The sequence below is a fragment of the Pezoporus flaviventris genome, unplaced genomic scaffold (assembly GCF_033815535.1).
Source record: "Pezoporus flaviventris isolate CSIRO_AGI_PZ_B2104156 unplaced genomic scaffold, CSIRO_AGI_Pfla_v1 ptg000013l, whole genome shotgun sequence".
Lineage (NCBI taxonomy): Eukaryota > Metazoa > Chordata > Aves > Psittaciformes > Psittacidae > Pezoporus > Pezoporus flaviventris.
In genome coordinates, this window is record NW_026892561.1 from 12845295 (window position 1) to 12872205 (window position 26911).

Consider the following 26911-nt stretch of genomic DNA (forward strand, 5'->3'; position numbering starts at 1 on the left):
CAAAATATCTAATGTGGCTGAAAACATTGGCCGAGTTCTGCCTGTAACAGCTTGTAGCTTTGAAGCTGTAAGCTACTTGGGCTCTATTTATGAAGATCCATTGCTACAGTTGCTTCTAGATGTTAAATCTCAAAGTCTAATTGCTTTTGACAAAGCTGGAAAAAAATGTCTTAAATCTCTTGATTGCAAAATTAGATGCTGAAATATAAAGACTGAAGGAAAAAGATTCTTCAAAGACTGTGGTTAATGGCTTCCTGTGGGTGTTGCTCGGCCATGATTTGTGTGTTGTGTTGCAAGGACTGCCATGAGTTTGAAGGAGCAGAAGTGCATCTAAAAAGTGTAATTCTTTCTGGGTAGAGAACTAAATGTGTTTCAACCTGTAGCTTCTCGGTGCTTGCACAGTTTCCTTTGCATGTGCTCTTCATCAAGCAGTGCTGTGTTTTGACATGTACTGTCTCACTGCAGCAAAGAGTCACAGTCACAACCAGTATTTGGAAACAGAAGGCAAATCAAATGCTGGTTTTCCCTGCCAGGTGCTGTTGACACATTTACAATTGGCTTCCCACTAGTGATCCTTCAGAGGCCCAAGAAGGATTTTGGGTCTTCCTGATGATACACGCTCTAAGTCAAGCTGATTGACCAGCTTCAACCTCACAGCATTCCTTACTGACATAAGAAAGGGTAGATAAAGGCCATGCCAGACATTTTTGGGCATACTTGTGTTATTTTCATTAGGCTTTTTTGTTCAGGTCTGCAGTTTTTACCTTTCTGACATTCATGGACTGAAGTAAGTTGACAACACCAATATTAAAGGAATATCCATGTATGTGCATAATAGCCTTGTAAAATGTAGTTGTCTATAAAGAGACATCCAAAGGTACCATTGTTCTGAAGGAGATTTAAAAAGCAGTTTTAGATCAGAATATTTTCTGGACCCCACTAGATCTTCTGCGTTGCTTTTACAGAAGAATAATGCATCTCATCTGCAGAAGACATCCGTTGTTTGCTGCTGCAAACTCCTTGCATTTCTCACGGTCCACTACTTTCAAAGCTGAGTTTCTCAAGGGCTGCCAAGTTCATACATGTGTTTACACCAGCTTCCACTTCTGCTGGTACTCTGGTTTGTCCCCTGGAAAAAAACTGCCAGCTGGTTTTAGTACATGTTTTAATAACAACCTCACTGCTGAAAGACCTGATTTCTCTCATTTCTTGCTGGAGCACCGAGCTGCTTTGCAGGGACTTGGAAGCAGCAAAGGCCAAAGTAAAGGCATGGTTTCACTTGGGCTGTGTTTTGTCAGGTACCAAACACATAAAATGTGGTGCTTGTGGTTGTTAGTCTAAACCGCACAGAAACACATAGCAGAGACCTATGTGGGAATGTCCACATGAATGGGAAGACATGTAATTTCAGGAGCTTATCGGTTAATTTTTGTCCCTTCTTAGTTTTTAATAAATGACACTACTTTCTTCTTTTTTAACCCATTTTTAGTCACATTAGTAAAAAATAGGTGGTGCTATATTCCAAGAGGAGAAGGGATAGCAGAGATGTGCTTTAGATGGGTGAAATGCAAGGTCTCATCCCCTTGAAGACTGAGTGTGCCTTTTCTAGGTGTTCTGATAGATCTGAAGATGCAGCCCTTCCTTTTATTTATTTTAACAAACTATTTTCTATAAATGGAACAACAGCTACTGTTCTAAAGGCAAACCAAAACCGGTTTGAGCCCTGTATTGGTCATCTGCATTGTTGGAAATAGCCACAGGTGCATGTTTGGAGATAACCTGACCGTGCTTGTGGAGGTCTGTTAGTTGACATCCTGCAGAGACAGTCTTGTTGAGGTTTTCTCTGTCCAAGCCCAACATCTTACCTCAGTTTGGTGATACTCTGCCCCCGAACTGGTGAGGTTAATGGATACCCTTTCTGTGGTACAGGATGACTTTTTTTTTTCCTGTCTCCTCTTGTCCATGAGATGCTTAGTGTCTGTCCACTCCCAATAAATATAGCCATATGTATATGTGTATATATATATACACACACACGTGTTTTTATTTGGAGAATGTGGCACTTAAGATCAGTGCCTCAACTTGACTCAGTCTTACCTTCTGTTGTTTTACATGGGTATATTATGAGTGATCGCGGAAGTTTTGGATTTGGTCACTGTCCTTAATTACTGTGAGTGTCTGCAGTACAGAGATAAGTAACTTTGTACCTGCTTGTTAAATGGTGCTGAGACTTTAAGGTATAGAAGGATAGCAGTAAAAGTACGTGGAGCAGGGGGATGAGGTGCTATTTTATAGAACAGATTTATATGAAGAACATCTGGGTAAAACACAACTCGGATGTGGTGTCTCATCAGACACACCGACCAGAGGACAGGTGATTTTCTTAAATGAGGCTTTCCTCTCATTGGTGACCATAGAGTTTGATAATTCTGACTTGGCCTGTCAGTTTTTACAGTAGGCACTTTTCTTCTTCAGTGATGGCAACTTCATATGGGAGGAGGGAGAGGATTAATTCAGAAGATTTCAGCTCGCTGTGCTGGGAGGGACCAAACTCAAGGAAACCTCTGATCTATATACACAACTGCTGCATTTTTTATAAATATATGTAAATGTCCTATTGTAATATTTGATCCTGGAAATAAACTGTTTTAAGTAGCTTTCGTAATCTCTTGGGTTTTGGATGCCATAGCCTCTGTTGAGCCTCTGGGAAGCTTAAGATTTTCCTATCCTGGCTGTAGCAACTTCTGTTGGCATTGACTCTTTTTACAAAGTAAGTAGCAGAAGCTGCAGCTCAACTGAAGAGGTCCAAATGTGTTTTATTATAGGTAGTAGCTCCACATTTGCCCAGCCAGCAAGGACGGGGCTTGCCTGAATTTGAAGTCTGTTCACAGTATGGTGTCTGATAAATACAACCAAGTAACTGACTTCAACATAAAGCATCTGGTTTCTGCTGCAAATGGATTGTTGATTACAGCAAGCTGCTTGCTTAGCCAAGAAAGCTTCAGCCCATTCCAGAGTGAGACAATGTTGAAGTGAGACAGACTTTGGTACTTGGATGAGAAAATTACCTTTATGAAAATGAACTATAAAAGGCAGGGCTAGGATTTTTCTGTCCTTACCAATGGAAGAGCAGAGAAAATGTGGGTATCCTGAGCTGACAATGTCCTCTTGGTACAGGTGTTGTCAACATGGAGCTTCTTATGCCACTGTCTTTTTGGCTCCTTGGGAAGTTTCTGTAATGACCTCAAATGAAATGCCAATGAGCAGAGTCCCTTCTGGACAAGTACTTAGCAGTACAGTGGGAATACAAAAGCTTATGAAACTAATGTCAGCCACTGCAAACAGAGTCTTGCAGTGTTCGATCTCTCCAAGAAGTTACGGAATAGGCTGACTGACTGTGCCAGCAGTCATGATAAAACCGGCAACCAGTGTTCCTCGTGACTCACTTCCAGCATGTGTTGGAGAGGATGGCAAATGTGCTTGGCTTGGCTGCTGACCACAAATCCTTGAACACAGCTCTTCAGCCAATTCCTTATCCACTGTGTGGTCCATCTGCCAAGTCCATGCCTCTTTATTTTGGGGACAAGGATGTCGTGCAGGACAGTGCCAAATGTCTTGCGCAAGTCCAGGTAGATGCTGTCAGTCGCTCTTCCCTTACCCGCCAAATATCTTTGCTCTCATCTCAGGTATTAACTCAGGTGAAATTTGTAAGGAAGATAAAGCAAATGCCATATTGTCTAGCAGCATCATGTTGGTATTTCATCAGTCTGTGTTCTGTCCACAGACTGTGCTGGGCTTGTCTAAAGGGATCACTGTTGGCAGCAAAAGTGCCCACATCTGAGTCTGGTGAAGTTTTACCTAGCTAGTGGCAGAAATAGATTTGCAGCTGCTACTGAGAGGGGTGGAAGAGACCGCTGTATCATGGTGAGCATCCTCTGGACAGGACTGAGGTGGAGGTCGGTTTGGCACCGAATGGTTTGATCTTTGCTGATTCAGACTCAGCTCAGCTTCTTTGATTCTCCTTGAAGCCAAATTACTCTTGAAACCCAACCTGCTGTGTTATTTCCACAGCCCCAGAGGAGTTCAGGGAAGCAAAGAGCAGTGGTTACAAAAATCTCACTGACTTCAAAGTCCAGAAAGAGCTACTGCCACATGTGACCTGCAAACCATGGGCTAGAGAGGCATAGTCCTTGATGTGTGATGGGGTAAAGCAACATGAAACAACTAGAATGAAAGCAGCCAGCATCTCTTCAGCTGCAATCCAGCGTCAAGAGGAGTTAGCAGGAGGACCTTGCCAAGCCAGAATTGTTTTGCATGAGACCCCGTTTGGCAGCACTGTGGCTGGATGACTTGGCACTACATTAATTGCCCATAATTGCTGTGCTGACATAATTAAGTTCTCATGCAAGAGAGGCACGCAACTGCTCACAGCGCTTGGTAAGCTGTGCAGGGCTAAAAGTAGCTTTTTATGATCATCATTGCTGTTACAGACTTGGGCTGGGGTGGGTGTAAGGGGAAGATCAGTAGCTTGGGGAAAAGATTGACTCTGATGGGTCATGCTGAATGGCACGGGGTTTTCTGTGGGAGATGATCGACCAGATCATGTGTGTAGCGACGTAGGAAGCTCAGATTGGTGTGACGTAGAAAAGGGGCACAAGATGAGGTTGCAACACATCTTCCAGCAGAGTGAAAAATGCTTCCTTTCTAAATACAAGAAGAGAAGAAGGAAAAATGGATTATTCTCGGCAGTCTGCTGCCCTGCATATTTTGCCTTTGCTGCTGCCTGCATTTTAGAGACCACTTAGTCTTATCTAAGAATAAAACGGGGATTTACATGCTTGTGCAAACTCTGATTCTTCTTTCAGAGGAACTATCATTATTCAGACAATCCCCTCCTCTCAGCTTATTTTTCTAGAAAAAAGGAACTGGCTAATGTAACCCAGCCTCACCATTCATTCATCTTTTCCCACACGGCCCTCGAGGGCTCCAACTCCATTTCTCCGTTTTTCCAACCAAGAGTGGCCTGCTGTGCTTGGAGCAGGTTTTGTGTTCTTGACAGACCTGTACTCATTGATCTGAAATCAGGAAAAGCCACTTTGAAACATGTTGGCAAATGCTACTCTCATGCGTTACCCTGGGTAGAGCAAGTTGGGCTCTACACCAAAAGGTAGCACTCTGGTGGCTTTTTTTATTTACTATATGGAAGCAAGATTGTATCAGGGCTGTAAAATAGCTGCACTTACTCTTCATCTGTGGCTGTTGTGCCTCAGGTCCTCATGAACACATGAGGAATATGAACCTTCTCCCAACGCTTCTTTAAGATTCTTCCTTTTGCCTGCACAACCCATGAGCAATTTTCCTTTTGCTTGTGCTGCCTGCAACTCCTTTGCCAGAAAAAATGCCCCATTTTGGCTGGTTTTTGTACTACAGCTTCTCTGACTCTTCAGACATGGAGATCACATTCTTCCAGTCCAGTCTTGGAGCTGCTACTGTCAGACATTCTTTATGGGGGAAGATGAGGAGCTTCCCCATTGCACACTGACTGCCAGCCGTGGGCACCTCAGAAAGGACTTAGAAGTGCTGCTGTCTGATGACTTGCAGTAATTAGGATCCAGAAATAAGCTTTCCCTCAATGTTGTCACCGAGAGCATGAGATATATATGTAATGGGGGTATGCTCAACATCTGGAGGAAAAGCAGGGCCTTTGCAAAGAAGCAAAGGGCAGGACACAAGAACCAGCTGAGACAAAAAAATATTTATTTAGAAGCTATTATTAAAATACTAGTGTGTAAAAACAAGAGAAAACCCTAAGTTGTTAAACATCCATGCACAAAGCTCTTGCACAACAAGAGAAATAAGGTGAAATGTGATGGAAGAGGTGCTTTGTAGAGGATGTGGACTCATGGTGACAAAATGATAGCATTTGGAGTGGGCTGCAGAGAGGAAAATGATCTCCATCCATGGTCCTTGCAGGTCATTCCAGGAGGAACAGTGTTTGATACTCGGGCAGTGTTCAAGGCGTTTAGGGCAGACATGGTAGAAGCCTTAAGTTTGAAGCTGTGCGAGTTTTGGTTGGCTTCTGGCAGTGGAAGGGGGCAAAACTGAATGGATGGGTCAGCTGCAACGCCGGCAGAGGCTGGCTCCCTGCACAGGACAGTCATTCTTTCCTTAGAGCTGCTGCCTGTGTGGGAGATGAGAAGACCGTGACTGGTGTGGTGGGTGGACCTTGGGGCGGAGGAGGACACTGGGACATCCATAAATAGTCACCCACAGATGATGCCTCCAGGACAGGGCTCATCAAGCGGTGGATGCTGCTGGTTCCACCACTTCCAGGTAAGGTCCTCCTTGCTTTGCTTGAATCCCGTTGCTTTTGGCTATGGAGACATGCTGGCAGGAAGGGGCTTGATTTCAAGTGTCCCAACAAGAGACTGTTCAGCTGCATTTTTGCTTTACTTCCCCTTAGAGAGGGGTTTGTCTGTCTGTATTTGTTGAGGTAGAAGAAAGCAGCTTAATGCAAACTCCCTTCTGGTGCAAGGGGTGCGTTATGAGGGACAGCAAGCCATGGAGAGCTTTCTGGGGGAAGACCTCCTGCTTTCCTAGGGAAAGCCAGTGATGGGCAAGGAGAATAAGGGGAGACTTGCAGAAGACCATAGGAGCCTCTTGCTGATGAGAGCAGCCCATGCTGTGAGCTCAAGAGCTTTTCTGGAACCTTCTACATTGGAAGTTTCTCCAAAGTAGGGAGGCGGGACTCAGCACTGGATGCTCAGGGGGCTGCAAGTTGGACCATAGTGAGGGCAAGAGGCCCAATATTCATTATAACCAAGGCAGGGAGGATAGAAAGCAGGGAGGAGGTGAAGCTCCAGGATGAGCGGAGCTGGTGGTCCACCTTGGGCTTCTTGGTTTGTGTTCTTTCTATGAAGCAGGGTCTTGTGGCCCTGTTCCTCCATGATCAGCTCTTCCTGGACCCCAGCAGCTGGCCGGGGCTGCTGTGGCAGGTCTCTGGCAGGTTGCAGCAAGGCAAAGCCCCACAGTGCTGGTGTTCCCCAGCCTCTCAGGCCATGCAGGGGCTGGACATGCAGCCTGAACTGCTCCCCCCTGACACTGATGCTGCTCTGCAGGAGGGGAGCTGAGGCAGCTCTTCCATATGGCGCCTGTTCACTTCCACTTCTGCAAAGCCAGAGCAAGCCTGAAATAGCTGCATTAGCCAGCTCGGCTTAGAGAGCTTGTGCAAGACAAGCTGCAAGCCACTGGGAAAGGGGAAGGTGCATGAAACCCATGTGAAGCAAAAATGCACACAGGGCAGAAGAAACCTGGGGAGCCAGGAAAGAGAAAAACCAGGTTGTTTTCAGTGATCCCAGAGCAGCTGATGGACATCCCCCAGGTGGTGTTGCAGGTACAGGAGAGAGAGAGGTGATTTTTGACAAGGTATCACCAGGAGATGGAAGGGCACTTTCCAGGTGAACTGGAACAGTGGAGCTGGGTGGCTGCCTGAGGACAGGTGATGCCCTTTGCTTAGTTAACTTTAGTTGGTGTCAGCATGTTCAGATCTACAGTAGGACTAGTGTGGGATGGAGTTGCTGTTGGATTTGATTGCAGACTGATGTGCTTTCACAAGTCCTCGCCCAAGGATTTTGTCTGTTGCCTGGCTCCCTCCTGGTTGTTGTAAGCTGTCTAAGTCAAACCAAGCTGGGGTGGTTGGTCTCTGTGGAGCCTTCTCCAGGCTGAACAACCCCAGTCCTCTCAGCCTGTCTCCATAGCAGAGGTGCTCCAGCCCTGTGAATGCAACCCGTTCCTCTCCTCCTCCCTATCCCCATGCAGGGTGGCCATGTGCATAGGGACATGCAGCCGGATCGTGGGTCCCTGCCTGCTGGTGCTGGGCATGCTCTCCGTGGCAGCCAACATGCTCCTGCTCTTCCCTGGAGGGGCATCGAAGTACCTGGTGGAGGGGCACATCAGCAAACATGCCAAGGCCATGCCGGGTGTCTGGGGAGGCGGCATCATCGTGAGTACAGGAGCTTGCACCGAGTCCTTCCTCGTGTCTGTGGAGCAGGGACAAAGGCATGGAGCTGGTGGCTTCCCTTTATCCCCCAGCCACGTTTTCCTTCCTGCAGGTGCTGCTGGCAGGGACCCACATCACGGCGGTGGGGTGGCGATGTGCCGGCTGCTCCGACTGCGGCACCCGTCGCAATGTAAGGCAGCACTGGGACCTCCAGAGCGTGGTGGGGTGTGGAGGCTGGCCCCAGTGTGGGTGGCAGCTCTGCCATAGTGGGACATGGCATGGATCCTCCTCTCCCATGGCCCCATGGTGGGATGTGGTAGATGGCCCCTCTCCAAAGGGAGTTTGTGGCAAGGGGCCCCTCTCCCATGGACCTGGGGTGAGATCCTGCATGGTGCTACCTCCTCAGAGGACAGAGTTTCCTGTTCATGCTATCATAGGCTCCACATGGCAGCTCCCTGCCCTGTTCCCTGCCTGCTTCTGCCCAGCTTAAACAACTCAGTGACTACTTCATCCTCAGCCTCAGATCCTCAGGCCTGGAGCCCCTTGGGGTGAAGGGAAGGAGAGTTGTGCCCCCTTGCCAAACTCCACCGATAACGTGAAGCTGCATTTGGAGCCCACCTGACTTTCAGTGTGTTGTGTCCCTGGTTGCTGTCTACAGGCTTTCATCTCGGCTGTGCTCTCCAAGCTGGCCCTGCTGGGTGCTGCTGCCTGTTTCATCTTCTCTGGGGTGGGTTTGACCAATGGACCCTTTTGCTTCTACAATGCCTCCGAGCATGGCCACAGGCATGGCACCATCTGGGGTTACCCCTTCCTGGACACTGGCAGCCAGGAGCCTGATGCCAGGTGAGGCAGTGCAGATGAGTGGAGGTGATGCCTCGTCAGCTTATTGCTAATGAGGCTGGTGTTACTTTGGTGGGTGGGTTTGCTAGAGGTGATTGCAGCCCTGAGGGGAAGGACTTGGGGTGTTGGTTGATACGATTTGACAAGAAACCAACCGTGTCCTGGGCTGCATCACAAGGAGTGTGGCCAGCAGGTCGAGGGAGGGGATTCTCCACTTCTACTCTGCTCTTGTGAGACCCCCCTGCAGTCCTGTGTCCAGATCTGGGGCCCCCAGCACAAGAGGGATGTGGAGCTGCTGGAGACAGTCCAGAGGAGGCCACAAAGATGCTCCAAGGGCTGGAGCAGCTCTGCTATGGAGACAGGCTGAGAGAGCTGGGCTTGTTCAGCCTGGAGAAGAGAAGGGTCCAGGGAGACCTTAGAGCAGCTTCCAGTCCCTAAAGGGGCCTACAGGAAATCTGGAGAGGGACTTTTGACAAGGGCCTGCATTGACAGGACAAGGGGGAATGGCTTTGGGCTGAGAGAGGGGAGATTTAGGTTAGATACTAGGGAGAAATTCTTCCCTGTGCCAGCACCTCAGCTCCTTCACTGAGTGGTGAGGCACTGGCACAGGTTGCCCAGAGAAGCTGTGGCTGCCCCATCCCTGGCAGTGTTCAAGGCCAGGGTGGACGGAGCTTGGAGCAACCTGGTCTAGTGGAAGGTGTCCTTGCCTGTGGCAGGGGGTTGGAACTGGATGAGCTTTAAGGTCCTTTCCAATTCAAACAATTCTATGATTGCAAGATCCCTATAGCTCAAGAAGTCCTCACTGTTCATGGCTTTCTACATTGTGCTTCCTATCCTCATCACCCTGCTGACCTTGCTCATCCCTGGGATGAAGGATAGAACATACCTCCACAGCAGAAAGTGATGTAATTCCTGACCTGCCGCAGGGCAGGTTCTTACATCTCCTCCTCTCCCCGTCACTCAGGACAGAGAACTACCTATATGATCGTCGCACCTGGAGCACCTGCCTGGAGCCAGAGGGTATCGTGGCCTGGAATGTTGTCTTCTTCTCCATCCTGCTGCTCATCAGTGCTGCTGAGATGGTACTGGCATCCTTCCAGATCCTCAACGGTTGCCTTGGCTGCCTCTGTGGCTTTTGTGATGGGAAGAAGAGTCCCCCATGAGGAACAGACACCCCACCCTGCATGAGGTTGGCATGCAAAGGGCTGCCTCTGTGCAGAGCCCTCTGCCTGCACGATACCCCTTCCTCCTCCCTGGGGGTGCTGATGGGGCTGGCAGCCATGTGGGGGTGTAAACCAGCCCAGTGAGCCATAGAGGTGAGGACCTGGCCCCTGGCGTTCTGGCAGGAGCCCAATGGCTTCCCCAGCTGCTCATCATCAGCCTCCACTCACCTCAGTGCAAAACGGGACACGGTAGTGTTTGTAGTGGTAAGAGCTGGAGCATTAACTCATCTTCATTAATCGGTCTGTATTTAGGTGAAGGAGACACAAATAGCTGAGCCAGGCTCTGGCTGGGGCTGGGAACTCGGATGGAGTTGTGCTGTGGGAGGCAGTGGTGTAATTGAGGTGTAGCCCAAAGTTCACCCATACACGCGCGTGCACACACACACACACACACGCAGCAAATGAAAGGAGCAGCTTTTTATCCCCACTGGCTCATGACCCATCACTGCACCTCCCACGGGTGTCACCAGCTTCAGCATCCCCTCCGTTCGCCCTTGTCCCCTAAACCTTTACAGGGACACAGACCTGAACCTGCCTGTGCTGGGACGACAGTGGCCCCAAAACTGATGAGGTTCAGAAGAAAGTAGCAATGATCAACCTAGTTTAAAGAAGCCAAGCAGTGAGCCAGGTGAAACAGTAAATGGGGGATTGTCGTGGCTTATCAGAAGGTAAAAGGCAGAGAACTTGCTGGTGGAGATAAGGGCAGTTTAATAATTGAAATAAAAGGATAATAATGCCAAGTAATAACTAATTGTAGTGAAAAGGAAAATATCAAAGAGAAAGAAATAAAACCCAAGAAAGACAAGGAACGCAAATGAAAACAGTTGCTCACCACCAGCCATATGGAATGGGATATCCCTTGGGTCAGTTATGGTCAGGTGTCCTGCCTGTGTCCCCTCCCAACATCTTGCGCACCCCCAGACTGCTCACTGGTGGGGTGAGCTGAGGAGCAGGTCTGTGTAAGCACTGCTCAGCAATAACAACATCCCTGTGTTATCAATGGAAAGGAGCCCAGGACTGGGCTGGTGGCAGGAGCCTCCATGCCCAACCAACTACAGTAATTAAAACCAGTAATAAAACCCAGCTAAACCCCAGTTTGAGGATGGTAACACATGCCTTCTGTGTGATGCAGCCATGATGGCTGAAGGCAGGAATCCTGTGAGCATCCCAGTGTGCTGGTCTCTAGGTTGGTGCCCTGGGGATGGTGCTGAGGGACTCGGAGGAGCCGACCTTGGGGGGCACTAAGAGACAAGACAGCTCCTTCTCCCCTGCTTCCTGCAGTGTGGGGAGCTGCTGTCCCGCTGGGAACCAGTGGCTGTCAGGGGGATGTTCTGGAGCACATCATGCAGTGTGAACATGCTGAAGGAGATCTGCTCATAGGGCGACCGTGTCCCGTTCTCATAGAGGCAGGCGAAGGCAATGGCTGGGCCACCAGCGATGGGGGCCTCGTTGTAGGGCAGCTCCATGTAAGCCAGGTCTGAGTAAGCACTTGGGCCCTCGTAGATGACCCATGGCTCAGTCCAGCTCTCCACATCCCTGGGGAAGGTGCTCAGGTGAACCCCCATGTTGACCCGTGACATGGAGCTGGTGGGGTGGGAGTAGAGGATCCATGTGGGTGCTTGGAAGAAGCCAGTGGGGCTGGGGGTCACCACGGGGTCCCTTTGGACCAAGGTGTTGCCATGAACATGGCCGTGATGCCCTGGGATAGGACAGCCCTCCTTAGGCTCAGCTGGCTCCTGATGGCTGCTGGTGGCCACTGCAGACAGCTCATCACCTGCAGCCCGCCCAGCAGGCAGGTACCGAAACCCTGGGAGTATCCCAGGGAGTATCCCAGGGAGCGTTTGGGAAGCTGAGCCCCGGATGGGCATCACGGGGTCCCGAGGGGTAGCAGGGACATAGACAAAAGGTGCAGGGAAGCCGACAACGCTGCCGTGACAGCCATGGGGGGGCTCCACCAGCCGCTGCACCAGCTGACCCCCGTGGAAGACAGCCCCATCATCCGTGCTGAGTGCTTGGACCCTGAAGCCCAGGGGGCTGCGGGCGTTGCAGTAGAGGACGTTGGAGCCATCCTCCTCATCCACCGAGACCAGCTGGCACTCGCCTGTTTGCAGGTTGGGGATGAACTCCCCAAAGCGCCAGCCTTGGCCGTGGTCATCGCTGTAGAAGGCGAAGGAGTGAGGGGTGGTCTTGCAGAGCTGTCCGAAGCACTCCTTGCAGTCGATGTGGTAGCTGTAGGCAGGCACCAGCAGCCGGCCTGACCGCAGCTGGATCCCGTGCCCAGGGCCCAGTGCGAACGTTGCCCAGTCTAGGGAGAGGAGATGGGATGTGGTTGAAGGGTGCTCCTGCCATGCCCAGTGTGGAAAGTTCACCGTAGCATCCCTCCCAGCCTAGCTAAGCAAGGTGGTGGGGTGGGAGGCATCAGAGCTCTCTTTGTCCTGCTCGTAGCTACTGGGCCTCTCCATCTTTTCCTCCATGCAAATGAGACAGGTGCTCCCTCCATCTCAGCCCCCCTCTGCTTGAGATCCTTTTCCACCCCACCTCTTTGATGCCTGCGGGCTTCCTACTCTGAGGCCACTTCCAGCCACACAATGGATGCATCCAGGAGACCAAAACCCCCCATGATTGCCCTTATGTTCTCCCCTCTTCATGCCCCACTCCAGTGCACTACCTTTGATGGCCCCACCAATGACCTGCTGTGTCAGGTCCGTGGCTTTGCTCCAGCTCAGTCCCTGGTCAGTGCTGGTGACGCAGCAGAGGCGGGTGACGTTTTGGCCAGTGACAATCTGGTAGGCTTCGGGTGTCCTGCCCAGCACCGTGATGAAGAAAAGGAAGAGGGTGCCGGTGAACTCATCATAGAGCGGGCAGGGGTTCATTGAGCGGTGGTGCTGCAGCGTAGCCGTCTCCAGCACACGCATGTCTTCCCACTGCTCGAGGGGGAGGAGGAGAGCATGGAGAGGGATGAGGACCACTCCACTTCACCCAGCCCAGTCTCCCCTCCCCATTGTGGCTGCCTCCAGGAGCTCAGCCATGCGAGGCACAAGCAATGGAGGACAGCCGCCTGTGCCCTCTGCAACCCCAGGGCATCCCTCATCCCACCTCCACGTAGCTGCCATAGATGGAGCCACGGCGCAGCACCAGCAGGTTGGCGTGGGCATCGTCCGCGCTCAGCCGCTCCTCCGCGAACGCCAGCAGCTTGGCCACGCAGGGCAGGTAGAGCAAGGCGGGCACACGGTACGTGACACCGTTGGACTCCTTCTCAAAGAGCACGGTGCGGGCGGGGAAGTGCCGGGAGCCCATGGCATCTGCAGCACAAAGATGTGGCCCGACCACAGCGGGTTGATGAAGGCGGGACACCAGCTGCTAGGCACAGCTGTGGTTGTGGCTGGGACTGGATTGCCCTTGGAGGGGGTTAGGGTTTTAACTTGAGGAAAACTCGGTGGTTTGGGGAACCCCCTGAGAGCATGGGCTGGAGGGCTGGTGGCTACAGGCAAGGTTGGGGTTGAGAGAGCTGAACGTGTGCTGCTGCGGTGGCAAATCACCGCTGTTCAAAGGGGGCACAGGATTTTGAGTAGCACTGAAGAGGCTGACCTGGGCTACCCCAAAACAAAACAAAATAGATCTTCAAGGTCATCCATCCCTGGCAGTGTTCAAGGCCAGGCTGGATGGGGCTTGGAGCAACCTGGTCTAATGGAAGGTGTCCCTGAGTGTGGCAGGGGGTTGGAGCTGGGTGAGATTTAAGGTCCCTTCCAACCCAAACCATTCTGTGGTTCTATGCTGACAGCAGGAGCGCCACCACAGTCAGCTGTCCCAAAGTTACATGTCCCTGCGTGCCCCAGGTTACCACCACGGGAGGAGATAGATGGGCATCCCCCTCCAGGGCGAAGCCGGAGCAGCTGAGGGTGACTTTCACCTGTGATTTAATTAGGAGCTACAGCCAATCAAACACCTCACATTAAAAGCGAAGGCACTCACCGGGTCCTGCTCAGCTGCGGATCCCCTCTGTCCCAGACACACCACAGGGTAACACCAGCTCCGGCAGCAGGCAGCTTTCTGCGGAGCCTGTTGCCTTGCTGCTTTGCTCCCCCCTTCCCAGCCCGCAGGGTCCCCCCAGCGATGGGTCACAGGGCTCCCACAGTGGCTTGGAAAAACCCCTGAGTCAGCAGTGGCAGTCGCTCATGCAGCACCCGCCGCACAAAGGCACCGTTATGGACCCTGGGCAGAGCTGGAGCCCTGAAGCTGCCAAACCACCTTGGCTGGAGCCCCCGGGGGATGCAGAGGGGGCCATGGGGGGTGTTTGCAGTTCCCAGCAGCACAGCAGTGCGCTCACAGCCCAGAAACCAACCGTGCCCTGGGCTGCAACACCAGGAGCCTGACCAGCAGGTCGAGGGAGGGGATCCCGCCCCTCTGCTCTGCTCTGTTGAAGCCCCCCCGCAGTCCTGTGCCCAGCTCTGTGGCCCCAACACAAGAGGGATCTGGAGCTGCTTGAGTGAGTCCAGAAGAGGCCACAAAGATGCTCTGAGGGCTGGAGCACCTCTGCTATGGAGCCAGGCTGAGAGAGCTGGGCTTGTTCAGCCTGAAGAAGGGAAGGCTCCAGGGAGACCTTAGAGCAGCTTCCAGTGCCTAAAGGGGCCAACAGGAAATCTGGAGAGGAACTTTCTACAAGGGCCTGCAGTGACAGGACAAGGGGGAATGGCTTTGGGCTGACAGAAGGGAGATTTAGGTTAGACATTAGGCAGAAATTCTTCCCTGTGAGGGTGGTGAGGCCCTGGCACAGGTTGCCCAGAGAAGCTGTGGCTGCCCATCCCTGGCAGTGTTCAAGGCCAGGTTGGACGGGCCTTGGAGCAACCTGGTCTAGTGGAAGGTGTCCCTGCGCATGGCAGGGGGCTGGAACTGGATGAGCTTTAAGGTCCCTTCCAAACCAAACCATTTCATGATTCAATGATTTTCCCCCTCCCACAGGCTGGGAGAGGCTGGAGCTCCCTGCCCAGGTCCTGGAACCCATGTTCACCATGGGCCACCACAGCTGTGAGCTCCCCAGCCTGTGGGCTGGAGGGTCCCAGCCTTCCCAGGACTCCCACCACAGGTCAGCTGTTAAGCAATTATTTCTATGCTTATATTCCACCACAGGCATCGGCTCAGCCAAAGTGGCTTAACAACATGCACATGGCAGTCATGGGTCAGAGGCTTCAAGGTAAAACCCAGACTCAGGCTGCAGAATTGGCCAGGACAGGCCCTCAGGGATTGCCCAGGCTGAACGCATGCAGCGGCCGTCTCCTCCACCCCAGGTAGTTATAAATGCCTGGTTAATTTAATCTCAGGTTGCTGGAGCAGAAAACCAAGAAAGTGCTGCTCTGCTTGTGCACATGGCTTGAGAGGAACACAGGTTGCACTGCAGGCAGTTAACCCTTGCCTCGGCTGGCTCCCTCGACTACCTCCAGGGTTGAAACAGCCAAGAGAAATCCCTGCTCTGCTTCTCAAACCACTCTCTCTGACAGCATCTCTCCCTGCAGCGAAGCTGCAAGCCAAGGGATCCTGGATCATCATCCCCCTCTTGCCATCCAGGTCCCAGTACTGCAACAGCACTGGGAAGGCCTGTCAGAAGGGCAGCACCAAGCCCAGTGGCTTTGGCGTCATGGCCATTAATGATTGCCAGTGGTGCTGTATTTCAAAGCTCAGCCAGCATCTCCTCCTGCTCACACTGGTCAGGGCAGCTGCAGGACCTGGATGGTGTGACTGCTGTGCCTACAGCTATGTCTCCCTCCATCCCACTCCTCATCAGTGCTGGAGAGTGGTGGGGGCAATGGGGAATCCCTTTGTCAGCAACGAAGCCTCTGCTGATCAAGGGCCTCAGGGATGCTGAGCCCAAGGGACCGTCCATGCCCAGGGACTGGGGACCCTTGTCCAAGGGAGTGGGGTGAAACCCCGAATGTTGCTCCCAGGGGAGCACCAAGCTGTCTCAGGTGGTGCAGAGTCCCCACACACCCCATGACACACATGAAAAACGACGTCTCATGTGCTGGTGGGGAAAGGCTGAAAGGCAGCACACCCAGCTTTGGGCATGATGCTTGTGACTCTCATCCAAAGAGCAGCACTGGCATCGCATGGTGGTTTGATGTCACTGAGCATGGATGCTGGACAGGACACCCAGTATCTCCTCTACTCCTCTGAGCACTGCATCCCTCATCACTCTCTCCTCCTCGTTTCCCTCCCCATCCCCTTTTTTCCCCTAAATGCCCCAAACCAGGTCTTGCTCTAGTGAGCTGTGACCAGTCTGCATGAAATGGCAGCTATTAAACAAAGTCAAATGCAAACAAAATGATTAAGTGATTAATGATTAAGAGGCAGGAATGTCTAAGCCAGCTGAAAGCCCGCCCGGCATGCAGCAGCAGCAGGCTGTCCCCCTGCCTGGCAACAGGCATCATGCAGGATCTGGACAATGCAGAGCCTTGGGCTCAACATCCCCAAAAAGGGACCCACCACCAGTTTGGTGGCCCTGAACAAAGCCCTCTCCTGCCTCTCTCTTGTGCAAGAGCCTTGTGGACCAGTCATGTGCCAGACATGGGGTGACGCGAAGGGGTGGGAAACTGCAGTGGGTTGTCACATGCCCTAGTTGGGAGTTGGGGGCTGCATCTTCTCCTGGAAAGTGGTCCACAGCAAGGGCAAGCCTAACTGCTTCCTCTTCTTGTGCGGGTGTTGGGCAGCGTAAAGATAGGATGTGTACTGGAGCTCTGGCATTACCATTTTCTGGCAGGTTCTCAGTGTCCTGTTGTCTAAGTCTTGTTTGAGGTTATACCCAAGGATATTTGCATCCCCTGACTGGAAAGGCAGGAGAGCTTTGTTCTTGATGTGATCCTTCCCCACTGCCTCCTGGTCTGAGAGACAGGTCTCCATGAGCTCCTTCTGTCTCATTCGCAGGCGACTCACCTCCTTCTCCAGCTCCTCAAGGCCTATAGTCTCCTCAATTCTCCTCCAGAAGCTCTGGTTGAAGTGCAGGTAGAGCTTCCAGTCTAGTGAGCACCATGCTTTTATCTGCTCCTCGCTTTCTGGAGTCAAGGTCTGGACAGTGTCCTGGCTTCTGGAATTGAGCTTAAAGTAAACCACATCATCCAGATCCCAGCACAAAGTGTGCTTCAAGAGGATCATGGACTCATCAAAGTATTCTGCTATCAAGATCAGGTGGAAGTTCTGTTCAATCTCCTTCAAGACTGCCTGAATGTACTTTTTGTTGTCCTCTGCATTGTTGTCATAGCCAAAGTCAAACCACATGATATTCCTGGCATAGATGTTTCGCTTGTAATCCGCTGGATAGTAATACTTCATGGGTGACGCCAGGTATTCATTCACGTCCTTGGAGATCCTGAAGGCAGGGACAGTGTCCTTGTAGTAGATGTAGGAAGACTCCAGCAGAGGAATGGGGTTCCTCAGGATGGAGAAGTAGAAAGTGTTTGCTGCCATCACCTTTTGCACCTGTTTGCCGGGAGGAAGAAGAGAGGCTGTTAGTATCACAGTATCACAGTATGTTAGAGATTGGAAGGGACCTCAAAAGATCATCTAGTCCAATCCCCCTGCCGGAGCAGGAACACCTAGATAGTGTTACACAGGAATGTGTCCAGGCGGGTTTTGAATGTCTCCAGGGAAGGAGACTCCACGACCTCCCTGGGCAGCCTGTTCCAGTGTTCCGTCACCCTCACTGAGAAGAAGTTTCTTCTCAAGTTTAAGTGGAACCTCTTGTGTTCCAGTTTGTACCCATTACCCCTTGTCCTATCATTGTTTGCCACTGAGTAGAGCCTGGCTCCGTCCTCGTGACACTCCCCCTTTATATATTTATAGACACTGATAAGGTCACCCCTCAGTCTCCTCTTCTCCAAACTATAGAGACCCAGATCCCTCAGTCTTTCCTCATAAGGGAGATGCTCCACTACCTTAATCATCTTCGTTGCCCTGCGCTGGACTCTCTCCAGCAGCTCCCTGTCCTTCTTGAACTGAGGGGCCCAGAACTGGACACAATATTCCAGATGGGGTCTCACCAGGGCAGAGTAGAGGGGAAGGAGGACCTCTCTCGACCTACTAACCATCCCCCTTCTAATACACCCCAGGATGCCATTGGCCTACTTAGCCACAAGGGCACAGTGTTGGCTCATGGTGATCCTGTCGTCCACTAGGACCCCCAGGTCCCTCTCCCCTACACTGCTCTCTAACAGGTCGTTTCCCAACCTATACTGGAACCTGGGGTTGCTCCTGCCCAGATGCAGGACTCTACACTTTCCCTTGCTATATTTCATCAAGTTATTCCCTGCCCAACTCTCCAGCCTGTCCAGGTCTCGCTGGATGGCAGCACAGCCTTCTGGCGTGTCAGCCACTCCTCCCAGCTTAGTGTCATCAGCAAACTTGCTGATAGTTCACTCAATTCCCTCATCTAAATCATTGATGAATATATTAAATAATACTGGTCCCAGTACTGACCCTTGAGGCACTCCACTAGTTACAGGCCTCCAATTAGACTCAGCCCCATAGACTACAACTCTCTGGCTTCTCTCCTTCAGCCAGTTCACAGTCCACCTCACTACCTGATCATCCAGTCCACACTTCCTCAATTTAGCTGTGAGGATGCTGGGGGAGACTGTGTCAAATGCTTTGCTGAAGTCAAGGTAGACTACATCCACCACTCTGCCATCATCCATCCACCATGTTATTTCCTTATAAAAGGCTAAGAGATTGGTCAAGCATGATTTCCCCTTGGTGAACCCATGTTGACTGCCCCTCATAACCCTCTTATCCTTGATATGCCTTAAGATGGCACCAAGGATAAGGTGTTCCATCACTTTCCCAGGGATGGAGGTGAGGCTGACCGGTCTGTAGTTACCCGGGTCCTCCTTCTTGCCCTTTTTGAAGACTGGAGTGACATTTGCTTTCCTCCAGTCCTCAGGCACCTCTCCCGTTTCCCAAGACTTGGTAAAGATGATGGAGAGTGGTCTAGCAATGACTTCCGCCTGTTAGTCTGGAGGCCCTGCTTGTTGAACTGGGTTTCTCCGCAGGTGCTGTGGCCCTTCCTTACCTCGGAGGGGTTAAACCGCAGGTGGTTGCACATGATGTTATAGTTTCGTCCTATGGCTTGGAATTCCTCCACAAAGTGGGCCAGGAAGGTGTTTGGGTAGCCCAGGTGGACAAGCTGGTCAGCTGGCAGCGCGACGGTGAGGTTGTACCTCTCTGCGAACCTGAACATGATGTTCAGGACGGTGCTGCTGGCTGTCTTGTGGGTTTTGAGGAACATGACATTAGTCTTGGCACGGCAAGGCATGAAAGGGATCAGCAGTTCCTTGTGGACCTTTGAGATTCTGCAGGAAGGCAACAGGTAGGGAAAACAGCCCCTGCAGTGCCATACCCCATCTCTGGGACATGACATAGCCAAGCCTGAGCAGGTTCTTCTGATACCACACCTGCATCTGGGGCAAGGCACCCACCTAAATAAGCCCCATCCCTCAGGCATAGATATCAGACTGTTTTCTGCTTCTCCAGCTTCCCACCCGAAAGCTTCAGCTTGATCCCCTTTTCTTTTTCCATATGGCTGATTTTGCCCCAGAAAGCTGCACTCTGACTAATTTCATCCCTTGCCACCCAAATGTGGATCTAGGACATAACTTTGGGCCACTGCCCTTACATTATTAGCCTAAAACCCATGTGTTAAAATCAAGTGCCACGGGTCAGACCCTTTCTGCCCTGTGCAGATGAAGTCACACAACCTTGCTTCCACTTCACTTACGTGTAGTCTTTATTCTTCATCCGGAAGAATCCCGACAGGAAGATCAGTCCCAGGCAAAGGCTGATAACGACGAGACATTTGGTATGCCTGGAGAGAAAGGAGAGTTTCAATGGATTTTTATGTGATAGTGCCTCCTGAGTGTGAGCCACCCAGTGCCACTGATTGAGCTTGGGAATGTTCATCATGGGGAGCACAATTTTATACCTCCTTTTGCTCCCTCAGCTGTGTGAGCAGCTCTGCATTAGAGGCAGGACAGTGAGAAATTGCTCTTTCACCATCACTCTTCAAGTTTTGGCCTTTGGCAAGACACAGGCTACTACAGGCAGAGCCTGAGCGCTTCCAACAGCTTCTGGCTCTGCCCTGCTGCCTTTTATTTTGCCTTTCTTTTAGCTCTCTGTGGCTCCAGATCTCATTCACTGTTGAAACTTCTCGGTTATTCACTAGAAAATTCCAAAATGCAGCAGATCTGGCTTGGGCTTTTGGGTGTTTTGAGAAGATGTACTCCCATTTATAGCATGGGATGGTCAAACTCATGGCTCCCGCTCTCCCAAGGAAGTGAGGAAGGCTCCAAGCCTGCCCAGTCCAAGGGTCAATAGGGGCACACGGCTTGCTGCAGGCTGGACCTGGTGGTCCTTTCTACTGTCCTTCTGGCTAAGGATCCTCACACATGGTCCTGCTGCACAGAGCGGTGGCTTCCATATCCCACAGCTTGTACAATGTGAAAGACACTGAATCGCTCCTCGTGTTGGCCTGACATGGATGTAACCACCAGTTTCACGGGACATGGTCTACAGCCTCCCATGCACTTTTCATGGTACCTGGCCATGGAAAACTAGAGAGAGGATTGGAGCAAAGCCCATCAGAACAAAGAGCTGCACATAAACCCACAGCCATCATAACAAGCTGCACCAGCTGCAACTGGGGGGCCACAAGCCAAAGGTGCACACAGTGGAAGCATGGAGCCAGGCAACGATGCTGTAACACTATGATGGCACTGCAGAAAAGTGTTCATATATTCATCCCAAGTGGGCTGTCCCTTCCAGAGCCCTGACCCATGGGATTCCTCCAAGTAGGTCCTTGAAGAGGCCAAAGTTTACCTTCCTGAAGTCCAGGGTCGCAAACCTACTTACTGCCCTGCTTCTTCCATGCAATATCCTGAACACCACCATCTCCCAAACTCTCAACTTATTCTTATAGAATCATATGATCACAGAATCAACTAGGCTGGAAAAGATCATCAAGTCCAGCCATTATTCCAGGACTGCCAAGGCCACCACTAAACCATGGCACTGAGGGCCTCATCTACACGTTTTTCGAACACTTCCAGGGACGGTGATTCCACCATTCCCTGAGCAGCCTGTTCCAATGCCTGAGCATCATTTTGGTAAAGAAGTTTTTCCTAATATCCAATCTAAACCTCCCCTGATGCAGCTTGAGGCTGTGTTTCCTCTTGTCCTATCACTTGTTACTTGGGAAAAGAGACTGACCCCACCTCGCTACAGTCTCCTTTCAGGTAGCTGTAGAAAGCGATAAGGTCCTCCCTGAGCCTTCCCTTCTCCAGACTAAACGCCCCAGGTCCCTCAGCTGTTCCCATCACACTTGTGCTCCAGGTCCTGCACCAGCTCCATTGCCCTTCCCTGGACCTGCTCCACCCCTAGGCAGAGCTCAACACATTCCGGTTGCTGTCTCTCACAAAGAGCAATTCCACCACCTCACCTTGCTGGCCTGCCTTTCCTAATAAGTACATATCCACCCGTGACTGCACTCCAGGCATGTGAGCTATCCCACCATGTCTCTGTGACTGCAATAAGAGCATGGCCCTGTGACTGCGCACAGATCTCTAATTCTTCCTGTTTATATCCCACACTGCATGTGCTGGTGACAGGCACTTCAGAGAGGTAACCACAAATGCAGCTTCCCCAGAGGGGTACAGGAGGATCCACTATAGCCACGCACTCCCCTGAGGTGGCTGCGCTTCTGGTTCTCACCTTGGGAGGCAGCTAAGGAACATCTGTCACTGATGGGAGGGCTTCTTGTCCCAGGGTGGCAAACAACACTACCCTGTAGCATTGTGCTTGTTCCCCTGCCTGGGGATGTATGGGTGGATACCTGCCTTCCAGCTCAGGGAGTGCTCAGGGAATGGGGAAAGAGGGGGGACTGCAGCCACCTTCACCCCACTGCCCCCAGCAAAGACCAGTGGAAGTGTTCAGGAGAAGGGCCAAGGGCTGGGATCAAGGTGACCCCCAGGAAGGAGTGCAGGTAAGTGGGTCCTGGAGGGAGATGAGAGGAGGGGGCTGCAGGTACATAGGTACTGGTTGGTGCACCCATGCAGCCGGTCCTGTCCCCATCACCCCTGGGGCTCAGCCACCCACCGCTGCACCCACAAGAGCCTGTTGCTGGTTTCAGTGTGTCCTGCAAACCTGCAGAAGAGGTTCCACCACCCGCTCTGCACCCACTGCCCTGGCACAGCTCTGCGAGAGCCAGCACTGCTCTTAAACACTGTTCCGTTAGTGCCACATACACACACCTTTGTCATAAGATTACAAGTCTCTGACTAAGCCACCTCTACATCTGTTTGTTGGGCCAACAGACACCCTATTCAGGATGGCTGAAACACCCCCCATCCTTCAATGCCCTCCAGAAAAGACACGTCCCACTTGTCTAAGAGCTATTGTACTGCTTTCACAGGCACAAACTGAAGGTGAACCAGAGAAGTACCTGGCATTACAGAAAACAGAACTGATCTTTCACAGTTACAGCCACAAGCAGAGGGATTTCATAACCACCAGCCTGCCGATAGGAACACGGAGGACATGATGCATGGGATCATGGCTGTAGTGATTTCTTCCTTCCTCACACAACAGCGACATAGCATTTCACCATGGGTGCATGAAGTCTGGCACAGCCCGGAGTCGCCGGCTACGGTCAGAGCCAGCATCTACTTTTTTGGCACATTCATACAGTCTTTTGCAAAGCAAAGGTGAAGAGAGAAAGACACAACTCAAACACTGCACAAAAGCCACCCAAGCACGGAAGACACGCAACAGCCTGGGAGACCTTTGGGGAAGCACTTGGGAGCCAATTGCCAAGACACAGAATTTTTCCTAGAAGCCAAAATCCTTGGGGAGCTATCAGCAGGGGTGTGCCAGAGGTTCAACTCCCCTTCCCAACCCATGTCATCTCGCAGCCGGGAAGAAAACATGGAAAACCACCTCCCGGGTCACACTTGGAGGTGCTGCTACGGATGCTTTAAGGCTTGGGACAACCTTCTGGTTCATTTGGCTTAAGCTGAAAATAACAGTTCTGTGTGTTGACCCAATAAGGTTCTTTCAAATTAAAAGACTTGGAATACAGGAAGGAAAGAATCACAGCAAAATTAACCTCCACCCTGGAGCAAACTGTAACTAACTCTATAGGTTATTAATAACTCTCAGGGATTACCCGGACCAGACCTTTCTACCTTAATTCTGCACCCACAGTGTTCCCGTCCCCCTTCCCTTACCTTGAAGTGCACCCAGGGCTTTTCATGCTGCCTCACTGCAGCGAGCTGGAGAATACCTCCTTTGTGAATTGACTGCACTACTCCTTTTGTCTACAGGCTCCTGGGCTCTTAGTGGACACGGCTCTATTTCTAGCATCCCATAGCTGCTATAAATGGCTGGGATAGGTGAGGACAAAGGGAGTGGCTAGGTGTTCCCGGGGGTGGGAGGAAGTTAATTAGTAAGCCATGGAAAGCTCTGCTATGGTGCCACATTAACACAGGTAGAAAGAGCTGCCTCAGGAGATGGGGTGTGCAACGGTCTTGCAGGGAAGTAAGGATTTAGCAGGAACACCTCGGTGTGGACCCCCTTCTCTCCTGGCTATGGGGGGAAGGCATGGGGGACTCGATCCTGGCATGCTGCTGCTGGCAGGGGGCAGGAGGAGGGCATCATCAGCCCCTTTGTCACCCTGCACACCATCACATCACTTGTTCAGTGCCCCTTCGCTGCCCACAGCCACACTCCTTGGTGCCTTGGTAGTGCTGCTGCGCCTTTCCTCCACTTCTTGCTCGGTGGTTTAGGACTGTAATGCTCTGCCAGCCACATTTGGCAACAAGAAATTAGGAAGAGCAGAACAGGAGCGGTGTTCACCTACTGGAAATTCCCCTCAAAACATTTAGGCTTCAAATTCTTTCCCAGTAAAAATGTAATTATTGTAGCTGGAGGTTACAAGCTTAAAGACTTTCCTGAGTCTAGGCCATGCGAGAGAGAGCTCCTGCCCCTAAAGACGTGTTGTTTTACGGCTTGCTTATAAAGTGACTTTGTGGTGTTACTAACATCACAACTTGCATTACACAGGAATCCGAGATTCCACCAAGGCTCCTGCAGGTCTCAAGATGGGGTAATCTCCCTACTCCACATGCCAGGAATGACGTTCAATGCTCTCCTCGTTTGGTAAACAAACAGTTCACCCACATTTCCCAGCCTGGAGCAGGGGGTTAAGCTGTTGCTTTTGGTCTTTTATGGCCATGCCACTTCCCATGCACCTCCTGACATGGCCCTCTTTCCCTCCCCACCCGTGGTGCTCACCTTTCTAAACCTTGTATGCTGGTGCCCCAACCTGCCACACCAAGAGCCAAGCCCTCAGCATTCTGGTACCTTTCACCTATGCTGCTACTTCTTCAGCATGCCCACATACACAGCATTTCTGTTGAACTCACAGCTTCCTTAGGCCAGCTCCAGCGCTTATCAGGATTCACAGATTAACAAAGGATAGGGTTGCTGTGCTTGAGTTTCTTCATAGAATGAGAACCAGTGTGCTGCTTTACAAAGAATTTCTAGGCTTACTCCTGGCACAGTGTCAGCTGCTGCTGGCAGGGTGTCACGTTTAATAGACTTTTGTCTCCTGTTACATTATACACGTCAGCAGCGTGATTTCTTGCTCAGAACCTGGTAGAGGCCACAAATCACACCGGGCCATTTTTCATACTGTTACACATGATTCATTGCTCTCTCCTGGGGTGTTGTACATGAGTCATCAGGTGTGGTTACGCAGGAATATATGGTGCCATGCAGAAATATTTGGCTCCATGTGGGGCCAGGCTGCTCCGAGACTGTAAGTGAAGGTCAGCCTGCTGACACGGAGCTAGTTAGCTGGGGCAGGACGCTGAATTAATAGCTCCATGATGCCTCCGCTTCAGGCACCCGCTTCCTCCTTCTTCCCCCAGCTTTTGTTGCTGAGCACAGCATCATATGGTGGGGCTGCTGTCCCAGCTGTGTCCCCTCCCAGCCTTTTGCACCACCCCAGCCTGTTTGCTGGGGGGGCTGGGTGAGAAGCAGAAGAGAGCTTGCTGCTGTGCAAGCACTGCTCAGCTACAGCTACATCCCTGTGCTACCAATACTGGTCACAAATGCAGAGCACAGCGCCAGACCTGCTACTGTGAAGTAATCAACTATCCCAGGCAAAACGAGTACAGCCAAGTTCTTCCTCACTGCCTCAAAGAGCTGAGCATTGTTCTAATATTTAAGTCTGCCTAGGCAAAAACCTCCAGAATTTTGGATAAGAAATTCCTACCAAAATTATTCTTTATAAAAATACACCCCCTTCTCGCCCCCCCCATATGTACCCACCCTGTCTCTCCCTCCTATATACAACAGTGAACCAATATTCAAAAGCATCATTGAGAATGTGGAAAAGTATTATCATACTGATGTTTCAGGTCTAGGAAAGATACTATGAAATAACACTGTGATAACTCCTCCCTTCCACTCCCTCACAGTAAGTGCTCTATTGTTTAGCTGAAACAATAAACTTACATTGAGCTTAAGGATCTTCATGTGTTAAGATGGCTAAATGTAGCTGTGGCAGGATTTCCCCAGCCACAGCACTAGGTTGTCTGTCAGCCTCGACTCCCTCTCCAGCGCTCTCTCCATATGTAGCTGAAAAAAAGCAGTATGGAAAGTTCTGCTTCCCCAAAAGAACAGTTCACGTGTATTTGAAACAATTATGGTCGGTGGTTTGAGCGGGGAGGCAGGGGACAGAAAGAATGGCATAGGAAAAAGGCAGAGATATAAACAGCCTGATCTAGAAAGAACGAGCTGCATCAGCTTAACCTGGCAGAAAGCAAATCCTGTACATTTCTTCTCTGGACTTTTTCCGTAGTTTTGCACCACCTGATGCACAACAGCAGCACAGGCTGACTGCATTTCACACTCTGTCCTCTAGTGACACCATCATTCAGCCTGCTTAACCCCTGGAGAAAACGATCAGCCCCTCTCTGAGTGGTACTGAGGAATGAAGGGAGAGGTGGAAGTGCACTGATAATGGAGTGAAAGAGGGAATTGAAGGGAAGAGCCCAGAAGGCAGGCCTAGACATTGCCACTGCAGGTCAAGTAAGAGATGGAGGTATTGCTGTTAGAGCATCAATGCAGTCAAGTTGAAAGAGTTGTGACCTTAGAATTATATTGTGAAGGGTGCTGTAACACAGTGCTGAGTGCGAGCCCACCATCCTTAATGCAATTTAAATGCTTGCAGCCTTGTAGAGATGATGTTCTGGTTAGAAACAGAATTAAAAAAAACACTCTCCAGGATTATCTTCTTCCAAGAAAAAGGCTCTGGGTGGAACATCTATTTCACAGCACTGAGGAAGAGCAGAAAACACTGAAAAGCAGCTAATGGACAAGGCAGTTACTGGGTAAGACAACCATCCTTCCTAGTCTCACGGAGCCCAGTGAGGCCTCCCAAACCAGTAGATCTGAGTAGAAACCAGATTACCACCCTCTGAGCACAGCCTGTGAGCTGGTTTCCTGTACATCCTGCAGATACCCCTCTGGTGTGCGTCATGCCAGCTTGTCCAGAAGAAAGCAGTGGGAAACAGTGGCGACAGGACTGACAGTGTACTGACATCCAGGCAAACACCCTCCACTGCTCTCCCCATGTGGACAGAAAATGTTATTTTATTGTAGAAGGTGGTTGGGTTATCAACACAATTTCCCTTTGGTAAATCCCTGGGCTTTTCCAACCATCTGCTTCATTTGGATACAACAGTCTGGGTTAAGAGTGACATGGACTGGTAAATACAGATGTGACTAGTAAACACTGATTAGACCC

The 26911-nt window shown here is 51.1% G+C and overlaps 3 protein-coding genes across 5 annotated transcripts; 1 reads left to right on the forward strand and 2 right to left on the reverse strand.

Moving 5' to 3' along the window:
- The first annotated feature begins 7736 nt into the window (after positions 1-7736).
- TM4SF19 (transmembrane 4 L six family member 19) lies at positions 7737-11257 on the forward strand. The gene is made up of 4 exons (XM_061451699.1): positions 7737-8002; positions 8112-8189; positions 8658-8842; positions 9804-11257. Exons 1-4 carry the CDS (start codon positions 7826-7828, stop codon positions 10000-10002), a joined length of 639 nt encoding a protein of 212 aa, XP_061307683.1. The 5' UTR covers positions 7737-7825; the 3' UTR covers positions 10003-11257.
- NEU4 (neuraminidase 4) lies at positions 11169-23339 on the reverse strand. 2 transcript variants are annotated; one of them, XM_061451696.1, is made up of 5 exons: positions 23325-23339; positions 19823-19909; positions 13159-13364; positions 12731-12986; positions 11169-12367 (listed from the first exon to the last, which is right to left on the reverse strand). In XM_061451696.1, exons 3-5 carry the CDS (start codon positions 13357-13359, stop codon positions 11304-11306), a joined length of 1521 nt encoding a protein of 506 aa, XP_061307680.1. In that variant the 5' UTR covers positions 13360-13364; positions 19823-19909; positions 23325-23339; the 3' UTR covers positions 11169-11303. The 2 variants fall into 2 exon arrangements, with proteins under 2 accessions (XP_061307680.1, XP_061307679.1); XM_061451695.1 differs by lacking the exons at positions 19823-19909; positions 23325-23339 and adding an exon at positions 14035-14325.
- GAL3ST2 (galactose-3-O-sulfotransferase 2) lies at positions 16337-23531 on the reverse strand. 2 transcript variants are annotated; one of them, XM_061451698.1, is made up of 4 exons: positions 23325-23531; positions 19823-19909; positions 19118-19397; positions 16337-17529 (listed from the first exon to the last, which is right to left on the reverse strand). In XM_061451698.1, the coding sequence occupies exons 1-4, from the start codon at positions 23348-23350 to the stop codon at positions 16669-16671; spliced, it is 1254 nt and encodes a 417-aa protein (XP_061307682.1). In that variant the 5' UTR covers positions 23351-23531; the 3' UTR covers positions 16337-16668. The 2 variants fall into 2 exon arrangements, with proteins under 2 accessions (XP_061307682.1, XP_061307681.1); XM_061451697.1 differs by lacking the exon at positions 23325-23531 and having other exon boundaries at positions 19823-20605.
- Positions 23532-26911: the final 3380 nt, after the last annotated feature.

What these genes read in the sequence shown, in the direction of transcription:
- NEU4 (XM_061451696.1), bottom strand. Translation starts at nt 13,359, where the DNA reads ATGGGCTCCCGGCACTTCCCCGCCCGCACCGTGCTCTTTGAGAAGGAG. An exon ending in TCTATGGCAGCTACGTGGAG is followed by an intron (nt 12,987 to 13,158) that starts GTGGGATGAGGG and finishes CCCCTCGAGCAG; the next exon opens with TGGGAAGACATGCGTGTGCT. An exon ending in CATTGGTGGGGCCATCAAAG is followed by an intron (nt 12,368 to 12,730) that starts GTAGTGCACTGG and finishes TCCTCTCCCTAG; the next exon opens with ACTGGGCAACGTTCGCACTG.
- GAL3ST2 (XM_061451697.1), bottom strand. Translation starts at nt 20,007, where the DNA reads ATGATGAACATTCCCAAGCTCAATCAGTGGCACTGGGTGGCTCACACT. An exon ending in ATGAAGAATAAAGACTACAC is followed by an intron (nt 19,398 to 19,822) that starts GTAAGTGAAGTG and finishes GCCTTCCTGCAG; the next exon opens with AATCTCAAAGGTCCACAAGG. An exon ending in TGCGGTTTAACCCCTCCGAG is followed by an intron (nt 17,530 to 19,117) that starts GTAAGGAAGGGC and finishes CCCGGCAAACAG; the next exon opens with GTGCAAAAGGTGATGGCAGC.
- TM4SF19 (XM_061451699.1), top strand. Translation starts at nt 7,826, where the DNA reads ATGTGCATAGGGACATGCAGCCGGATCGTGGGTCCCTGCCTGCTGGTG. An exon ending in TCTGGGGAGGCGGCATCATC is followed by an intron (nt 8,003 to 8,111) that starts GTGAGTACAGGA and finishes TCCTTCCTGCAG; the next exon opens with GTGCTGCTGGCAGGGACCCA. An exon ending in ACTGCGGCACCCGTCGCAAT is followed by an intron (nt 8,190 to 8,657) that starts GTAAGGCAGCAC and finishes TGCTGTCTACAG; the next exon opens with GCTTTCATCTCGGCTGTGCT.